Source organism: Brienomyrus brachyistius, chromosome 16, assembly GCF_023856365.1.
Source record: "Brienomyrus brachyistius isolate T26 chromosome 16, BBRACH_0.4, whole genome shotgun sequence".
Taxonomy (NCBI): domain Eukaryota; kingdom Metazoa; phylum Chordata; class Actinopteri; order Osteoglossiformes; family Mormyridae; genus Brienomyrus; species Brienomyrus brachyistius.
In genome coordinates this window covers 9,348,017-9,357,996 of record NC_064548.1, presented here as the reverse complement: position 1 = coordinate 9,357,996, position 9,980 = coordinate 9,348,017, and the positions used below count along the sequence as shown (strand labels likewise).

Below are 9,980 nucleotides of genomic sequence, written 5' to 3'. Positions count from 1 at the left end.
TGTGTCACGTCATATTAATATTTCACTTTTCACCTTATGATGGGCATATTTGGACGTAGCACCATCATAAGATGAGGAGCATCCGTACTCCTGCTTTGCCAAAACCGTGTTAAATTTAAGAAATGGTAACGCTACCAAAAATGAAAATGCAATGTTTTATGAAATATTGAGGCTTTATGATGGATTTACAAATGATGGATGGAGGTTTTGTTTGCAATGTATGAGACTCTCTGAAAATGATCTCGTTTACTGGCATGGGCTCTGTCTTGGTGGTTATTTTGACGAACCGTACTAGTGTCACAGCGAAGGGAATGTTAAACATGGGAACCAGGCAAATGTGATCTCATTCCTGGGGAGACCTTCCAACAGCTGGTCCCATACAAGGTCATGGGTAAACACACACACACACACACACACGCACACAAACACACACACACAACAACCACATAGATAAGCAGTTTGTGATGGATATAATGTTGTGTAACGGTCTGAATTCACAAAGCATCTGAAACAGAGTATGCATGATTGACGTACCAAACAAATCATTTCCACCATGGTACCGTGGTGATACACTTACAAAACCACCAGGTTTAAGTCAATGTGACAATGCACAAATTCTTTATTTCTGAAAACCCAAATACACATTTGAAGAAGTATTCAAACATTTTGACTTTCTTTCAAACAACATGTGCAATGACCTTCAGGGTGTTGCATTATAGAATTAATTTAACGTGACTGAAAAAAAAAAAATCATAAACTCGAATAAATTCATGGTTTCACCAGTACGACACCATCCTCTTTTCAACTCAATTCAAAAATTTTTTTAACATAAATAGTTTCATAGCTTTTCATACAATATCAAATACAGATTTTCCCACAACTACAATTTTAGTGACTATTTTAGAGAAAAGTGTCGTATAGCTTTTCATTGTTTTCTTAAATAGTGCTTGCAACAAATGTAAAAAAAAACACTTTTACTATTTACATACCTGTATAACATTTGATTGTCACTTTAGTTTTTATATATAATTTCTAATCAGTTTTAACTTTGTACTGTAGAAGATGCATTTTCATGTATGTATATATTATTATTGTCCCCATATATATAAACAAATCACAAACAATTCTTAAGACATGTTGTGCGTACTTGTCATATTTTCATCAGAATACAAATTATTGGAACTACAGCAATCAAATCACTGTTCAGCACCATGAAATTAAATCTTCACAATGTACAGAAAACATTTGAAAATGCATCTGCCCAGTTAATACTGGAGAAAGGATTTACTTCACATTGCAAATCATTGCTACAACCAGAACAGCATCAGTGATCACCTTATGGGGGCAGGCTTCTCCTCTGCACACCTAACCTTACTCAGACCTGACACCTATCTGAAATGAAGACATTCTACAGGAGTTGCGGGAAGGGTTAATACTTTACGGGAATGATATTTGGAGGAATTTTAGAGGTGATGTTTTTGCAGCACAAATTGTGAAAACAATAAAGAATAAACAGTATTTAGTCATTCCCTAACCCTGCTCTTTTTCTTCATGGAACGTTTAACACTTACCAACACCTTATGAAAGGAGGCTTTATTTGCCTTTTGTATGAGTACAAGTACATTGCAGTATGTGCTTTTTGCATACCCCACTTAACGATCCTGTTTTTTGTTTTTAAACACACACAAACAAACACAGAGACACACACACACACACACACACACACAGGGGTGAAGCTTGGGGTCTGAGTGCAAGGTCAGCTGTCCATCCAGTGCCCCTTGGTTAAGCACCTTAACTCAGAACCCAATGGAGATTTAACTATTTTGCTAAATACAGGATTCAAACCGGCACCCTTCTGATGCCAGGCACAGCAGTGAAACCCACTAAGCCACACATGCCCCCCTATGGTATATACGGCATCTGGCCCTCCCCTTCAGTGGAGAAATGAACATGCCACGCTGTAAACTCAGCCACATGCCCTTCAGTCGTGCCATTTCCTTTCTGTCAGTAACACAGACAGAGGGGGGACCTCTGAGGCAGGCCTCAAATCTTCACAAGTGCATAAATCAAAAAGGCATTTGAAAACCCACCAGCATCTGATCTGCTTTTAAAATATATTAGACTTTTGTCCTTGTTTGTACTGCAGATTCCAAGAATAGTACACTAAAACACACCATGGGATATTCACAGTAAAACAGTGCACGTACGTTTACCCCCCACCATAGGGGTAATGGTTCAACCGGAACCTTTCCATTCATATGAGAACACTACACTCCGGGGAAGGAAAAACCAACATCACAAGTGTTACGGGGTGCCACGATCAGCCATTATTGAAATCACTGGGAAAAAGATGTGAAATTGTCAAGTTTTACCAATCACAGTAGAAAAGAGAGCTCATTTTCACTAGTGTTTACTCGCTGGGCCCCACGCTTGCGCTGGGCTCACTATGCTACACGGGAATTCATAGAAGATTTCATAGCACACCAAAGAAACAAAAGACCAGCCATGTACACAATGCAGACTTTGTTTGTTTGCTTCTCCCTTTCAGACTTTCCCATTATTTGAAAGACTGAGCCTCCGAATAATCCGGGGACCATAATCCTTGTCAGTAGAGATTAACCAGATACTGCCTCAGACGTAAAAGCCGGTGGGAAGCATGTCTGGAGGACTGTGAAGGACTTCGGGGCAGGGCTGGGAGATGTCAGTGGGTCCTGCAGCTGCTGTGTCGGGCAAGAGGCTGTCTGCTGCATATGCCAGCCTGGTACTGCTGGGCAGGACTTCAGGGCAGGGCTGGGAAAAGGCAGTGGGTCCTGTAGCTTCTGTGTCGGGCAAGAGGCTGTCCGCTGCATATGCCAGCCTGGTGCTGCTGGGCAGACCTCCTTTTTCTATCTACAGAGAGACAAGAAAATGAGCTAAAGACCCATTTCCATGGTCTGCTGCACGGGAATCGTGCAGCTGCATATTTTCAGTGAAAAATAAAGTAAATGAAAACACCTTGATTTAATCAAACTATTACAATCGCACAGCTCAACAGCTCAAGTCCTTTACAACAGCTGCTGTATACATATGTCTGGTAGCTGGAAAATAGAGTAATTCATTTATACCATACTGGTCATGTGGTGGAACATTTATTCCCTTGTTGTGGTTTTCATAAATGCTCAATTAGCTCACGTTCTGTACCTGTTTTTATGTGTAATTGTATTAGTTGACCAGATAATCCATGTTGGGGAGGACATTTTGAGCTACTTCAGGTTTTACAATCAACTTTAAAACTGAAAGGCTCCTGTGTTTGGCTAAATAGCTCCGTTCTTCTTGTACTTTGACTGTTTTGCTTCCTTGGTTGAGAGACTCATCCAGCTGGGTCACATTACCATTAGTGACACATGCATGATAACAGGAGACTGACCAATCAGCACACAGCAAGAACTCAGTGAAGAATGAAATCCAGGTCCTATTAACTGAAATGGTAGTTTAAAACATAAACCATGCTGGCCAGAGGTACAAGGCAAACGAGGTAGGGTGACGGTATGCTCACATGACAACGCAGGGCAGTGACTGTCCCCCGGCTAACTGAACAGGGTCCTCGCTGTCACCTCTTTGGTTCAAAATTTTTATCTATCTTGCGTGGCTAATAAATAAGTATCAGATATTATTTTAAGAAAAACTTCCAATAAGAACCATAGAAAATGGACTGCAAGCACTCAAAGGTACAGTGCAGGCAGCTGTCAACTTATGAAATCCAGACACAGGCAAACAATATCGCGATATTCAGAAACACAAGGGTGACGTGCCCGTAAGTACATTTGCACATCCTCTTCTTATTTGAGACATGTTCACCTATTCCATATACAGTATAAGTGTGTATTGCTAGTATATTTCTACTTTTTTTTTGCATCAAAGTGTCTTGAATGGGAAGATGAATCTGACTTGCGTAAAAGCTGACTTATGTAATGGTTTGCGGAACGGATTACTTACATCAGTCGCAAACTGCTTGTAATGCTTGTAACGAACCAATTAGCGCTTTCAGCACATTTATTAGGTGACCTTGTAAGCCACTCCACTTTCTTTAGTGCAGGAAGGTGACGAGGGCACGGCCCGTGGGGTGTTGGTGGGGGGTGCCCCTAATTGTAAAGCTGCTCAGTGTATGTAAAAGGATAAGTGAGGCATCGACCCATTGTGCATCCAAATGCACCAGTCTGCCCAGTGCGGCAGCCTTGGCGCCTGGTTCGTTTCCATCACAGCCCAGTGAGTCGCTATCCGCAGTGGCAGCCTCGGACCGACCCGCTCAGCGAGACTCGATACTTGGCCTGGTTCCGTCACCTGTGCTGCTCTCGCTCTCCCTCTGCTTTGCCGATTCTGTGGCTTCCACTTCGCAAAATGAATAATGACAGTGTGACAAACGGACAGGAACAAAAACAAAAAGAGAGACGTGCTGTCCTTCCCCGGCCGGTCCGGCAGCACTGATCTGTGTTTCGGTCCGGTACACGAAGGCTGGTTGTGTTGTTAGACTTTATCAACCACACAAGCACATTGTGTATAAGAACCAGGCTGTATGTGACTATTGTCTTGCCTTAATTATGTATGTATATGCTGCAGGTATTAGAGACACTGAGAAATGGACATAGATCACCTGATTCTGATTGTCCTGATCCTTCACCTTCTTAACCCCCCGGGTAGGAATTCTGTCCATGTTTTCTGGGACTATAGAGGATTAGATCCAACCCTGAAGCTGTATAGATTTCCGCTTTTGCACAGATGACCACTGACCATTGTCATGAAATTATTTATTTATTGATTATATTTACATTTTGACAGGTAACTTTTACTTTATTATGATGATGTAATAAAGGTACAGATTATTCTGATAAGTAAACTGAAACTTCCCTCAGAAGTTAAGTAGGTATTTTAGAAACACTATTCTCTCATACAGCATTGAAAAGGTCAGTACCAGGAGCCCTCAGATCCAGGCGTTTGGTAGTTTGGTCAGGTTCTGGTAGATTTCATACTAATTTTTATATTAATTAGCTTTGATTGAGTTCATCATAATAGTGACAGTTCAGGAAATGGAGAGAGATTCATGTAATGCAGCCAGAGTTCTGGAGCAATCTTATTCCCAGGATATTCAGCACCTGAAATCGACAAAGTTCTGTCATGTGTCATGGGCAGCGCTGGGTGTGAGGTAGCAGGAGGCCTGTCCACTACAGAGCAAACGCACTCACATGCACAACCAAACTATGAACAAGTTACAGATGTCAATTCACCCAGCCGCCTGTTTCTGGGCTACAGAAAGAAGCCACCCAGCACGGGGGGGCACACAAGCTCCGGGCGCGGCATTCAGACCCCCAGCCATAGAGGTATAAGCTAACAGTGCTACCCAGAGAGCCACCGTACCACCGGCCCTCATACAGCAAGCTGATTTTCCACATGAGCCTGTTCATGAAACACGTGTTAAGATAGATTAGTTACACTTATGCTTTTATAGTGTAATGAGTGGACTTCATTACTAAGATCTGACTGAACTACACTGAAACATTACTTAAAAAAGACAAAGGGCCATATTAAGTACTGTGCATGACCATAACAAGACTGTTATTTGTAAACAAGGAAATGATTCCCATATCGCAGTGCATGCTGAAGATGGTAATGACTCCCATATGATGGAGTGACTTCAGAGAGACCCTGTGGCTAAACTGCAGAAATTCGCAGGCTTGTGAAGGATAAACATGGTAAATGCAAGATACTGTGCAGCACAGGTGCGGCTAGAGTCAGCTGGGGGGTCTGAAGTCATACAGTAGCTACATCCTGTTAGCATTAACAGTAGCACCCAATAGCAAAGCCATGTAGCATTGTGCTAAGCTAAAGGAGAACAGTTAAGGGTATCGCAACATTATTACTCTAATCATTTGTAGTCCATTATGCATTTGTTACTACTTACTGGGTTTTTAAATACCGGTGGGAAAGGAAGGATCCAGTTTTGTTTACAAACAAAGCTAATGATTGCAGTTGCATGCGATGAGTGTAATATTGTAGTTGACAGGGCTGGCAATAATTAATTCATAAATATTCCAGCAACCCGCCAGCTTGCTCCTGTCTACGCATCAATTTACGGCAGAGCAGCATGTGCCGGACTCAGGGCAATCTGACCCAGCGTGGCCTATTGATCTATTGCAGTCCTGCGGCACCTGAGATCAGACCCTGAGGTCAAGAAACCCAAAGCCACGCTAAAATGCCTGGAGAACCGCTTCCTGGTGGCATCAGCAGTGGTTAGATGATTCTTTCTTTCATTTTCCCCATTATTACGTGATTCTAAGAGACAATGACACGGTAAGGCAAGATGGTCACCGAATATTAACTTCAACAGAAATTGGGTAAGTGATCCTCGCTGGTACAGATTAACCTTTTATCGGAGGGGTACAAAATCTGTTAGAAAGAGACCATATTGAGTAACACAAGTGGTTTAATTTTACAGGGTTCTTCTGTCTAGTCTAGCGCTGGTAAACACGCATGGGATAACACGGACGTGTGTTTTTCCTGTTTGCTCTTGTCGACTTTTAGGAGAGCCTTCAGACACAAAAGCGGAGGAAGGCTCGCAGACGCACACATCTGTGTTGCGACAAGCATTAACATGAATGTCGCAGCAAGCCAGCTCGTAAAGGTCAAACACACACCCACTAAAACGCTGTAATCCCGTTTTTCATTTACCTCACTTGCCTCTGGTGAACCGGCGCTGATGAAAAAGCTGTGTGACTCCAGAGAGGGAAACGTCTCGGCTCGGGCCACAACCGGCGAGGATTTCTGGGCCGTGTACTGCGAGAAGCCGGTGGACGTGAGCCCGACTTGACCTGTGGTTGAACACGTGGCAGACTCGGCTGTGTCCATCTCTCCATGGTACTGCTGGTTCAGTGACGGGTCGGGCGTCATGTTGCAATCCACGCTGGAAAGCCCAGGTGTGCTGGAGTGAGAGGCCAGGCAAGGTGCCACCTGCCTGTTGTGATAATACAGGTCAGTTGACCTTAGTTCTATCTGGCTGTGGAGAGAACCTGGGCCGCTGTAGCTGTAAGTTGGCCAGGGGCCCTGATCTGCAGTCTGCTGCCCGAAAACATTGCAGATCCCATTCATGGATGCTCCCCCACTGTCAAAACTCTGTTTGCACTGGAACTGAGAGTGGAGCTGGGTAGGGATTTGGCTCTGAGGCCATTGGAGCGAGTGGTGTTTATGCGGCTGGCTTGAGTGTGTTTGCAGGGCCTCAGTGTGGATCAATTTCCCCCGCGGATGGTCATTCCCTCCCATTTGGTACTGCTGGGTGGCCCAGCTGCCATCGATGAGCAATTGCTCCCAGCACACAGGCTTCTTCTCAGCAGGAAAAGGCTTGGTGATAATGTGCTGGGCGGGTAAGGCTGATACCAGCGGCCCAAACTGCATGCGCCGCGTATCCACACTTCTCAGGACCGACTGAGTGTTTAGGTGCTGCTGCATCTGCTGTGAAATATGAATAATCGGTGCCTGCTCCTGTGGTCTGTTGGACGGATACCCCACAGTCTGGTGAGAAGGGGTGGGACCATCTGCTGGAGTGTGCCCAAGGATGGGTATTCCCTGGGAGATGGCTACCTGGTCATCCTTACTGGGACCTCCCTCTCCTATCTTGCCCTCCAGGGAGTTATGGACGTAAGAGAGGATCTCATCATTGGTCAGCAGGTCATTGAGAGGTGGGATATACTCTGGTTCCATGTCCACATGGATCATCCGCTCATCTAATAGCAGAAGCTCGAGCTCCTCAGCATTCAGGCCCAGGTTCTCCAAAGCGCTGAACAGCTCGGCGTTGGAGCAATCGTCGGTGCCCTCCAGAGTCAGGGAGTCCAGTGTGGACAAGAGCGGTTCGACATTTGATGGTTCAAGCCCAGGCCGCGTGGTGTCATTAGGTGAGGCCCTCCAGGTGCTGCTGGCTTCAGCATCAGAAGGTCCCGCGGCCCCAAAACCCAGCTCATTGAGAAGGCTGTTGTGGAAGGTCAGCTTGGGCTGTGAGGCAGGCTGGCACACGTAGACAGACTCGTCCTGTCTCATCATAGCTCCCAGGAGGGAGCTGGGATCCAAGCTCTCTTGGGAACTCCCATCCAGTCGGCCCTTGTTGGCCTTGTCACTGCGGCTCCTGCCCGGGAAGGCATGGGTGAATCCCGGGATAGGGCAGCTGGTCTCATACAGCAAGGCCTCGCCCGTGGTGAAGGTGAAGGGCAGATGCATGGAGCGCTTCCGCAGATGCTCCCCGCCTTCCTCCTCCCTAGGGGAGCAGCACATGACACTGGTTAGCGTGTTCCAGTGCACATGCATGAACGTGCAGGGTGTGTATGACAATGGGCAGAAATAAGTAACTAATTAACTATTTTTAGTTAATTTAAGGAAAGTATTTGCTAAAGAACACTGACATGACTCAAAGGTTGGTGTAGCTTAGTTCTTTTATCAAAACCCATGGGGTTGGGATTATTATAATTTTGTTTAACCCATTTTTGAGGATCTGCTCCAATGACTTCCATGGAGCTGAACCAATGTGTGACTGACGCAGAGTAATCTGAATTACTGCCTTTCAAAGCCACGTTACGCTCTGGTACAGATAGGTGCACTTACACAAGAGGCCTCTGGGTGGCGATGATGTAGTCAGGTTTGCCATTCTTGTACACCAACCTCGCGTTGGCCTGAACCCACTTCCAGCGGTTGTCCTTGGTGAGCAGTCGGAACACGGTCAGCCCGCTCTCGCCCGTCTTGATCACTGTGAGCGATTTAAGCAAATTACTCCCTGGCATCGCTACAAAGGGAACATAGCTATTGCGTACATTCGCCCACACACTCGACTCGCTAATGTTCCCCCCGACCGCCATCTTCAAAAGGCCAACTGTGTCCTTGGTTGGGCCCCCTGGCTCAAAAGAGCACCAGCCAGCTGCCCAGCTTATCCGGAATGGGCTCATTATTTGGGCTCGGTGCAGGTGTGAGGCACCAGGACCCCGTCATTTCCACAGGTGACGCTGCCAGTAATGGACTTTGCAGGTGGTTTATAGACACAGCCGAGCCTGCAGGGGGCGCTTCATACTAACCAAGAGACCCCGGCGGAGACGCTGAGAGTGGGAGTAATTGCCATGAGCCCCTGGCCGTGCCTCCGTTGAGCCTGGGAAAGGGCGGGGTTTCGTGCTGCCGTTGAGTTCAGCAGCTTACATGCAAGAACCTCACGCCACATCAGAGACAAACAGGTACTTTCCCAGTGAAAGACATGCCCTCTATCTGCAGGACAGACAGACCTTCAGGCTTAGTGTATAGATCTCACGCCCCCTTAGATACGGAGGTAGATGCAGATGTCCGGCGTCGTCAGCACACTCGAAGACTTTAAGTGGGGCTTTCTGGCTGCAGTCATTTTGCCTCTTGTCACTGCTTGTCACTGAGGACTCCGCTTTCCTCCAAACGGCGAGTGGAGGCCCAGACCAGCCATGACGTACTTCAGTTCACTGCCCAGCGTGGATGTCGGGGCCCCGTTTTGCCAATGGGACTCCAGAAACCCGAAGACTGCCTCACTTTGGCCTTTCAGATAAGTCATTTAGTGAGTTTATCATTCTCATCCCTTGACAAGAAACATGGAAGATCGATCCAGTGGAATTGAGAAAATAACATAAAATCTCCTTCTCTTTCGCAAATAGCCATATCTTCCCATATTTATGTTATTCTCTTTATTCAGGTCACCCAGTATCTTCCTATTCTAAATTTCTGTTCCCTAATTTGCTGTCATCTGCCATTAGCCCTTTTAGGGTCATTATTACACTACCCCGACTGGCTGACCCACTTCCTGTGCTGGGCTTCCTGCTGACACAGGAATCCAATGCTGTTGGATTATGGAAGATCCATGTAGCTGTCTGACTGCCTATCGATGCCAACATTCCCAGAGTAACTGTAACTAGTGGTTCACTCAGCAAGCAGGAAGCCACTTGATTTCCGTTTGTGTT

General features: G+C 45.9%; 1 protein-coding gene across 1 annotated transcript in view; it reads right to left on the bottom strand.

Annotated features, from left to right (window-relative positions):
• Window positions 1–607: 607 nt before the first annotated feature.
• The window catches only part of ahr1b (aryl hydrocarbon receptor 1b), a 50,619-nt gene continuing 41,246 nt past the window's right edge, over window positions 608–9,980 (bottom strand). Inside the window, exons 9-11 of the mRNA XM_048979725.1 lie at window positions 8,620–8,761; window positions 6,703–8,275; window positions 608–2,889 (exon numbers count right to left, since the gene is read on the bottom strand). Of these exons, the coding sequence (XP_048835682.1) occupies window positions 2,632–2,889; window positions 6,703–8,275; window positions 8,620–8,761 (1,973 nt within the window). The 3' untranslated portion in view covers window positions 608–2,631. The remainder of the gene's footprint in view (window positions 2,890–6,702; window positions 8,276–8,619; window positions 8,762–9,980) is intronic.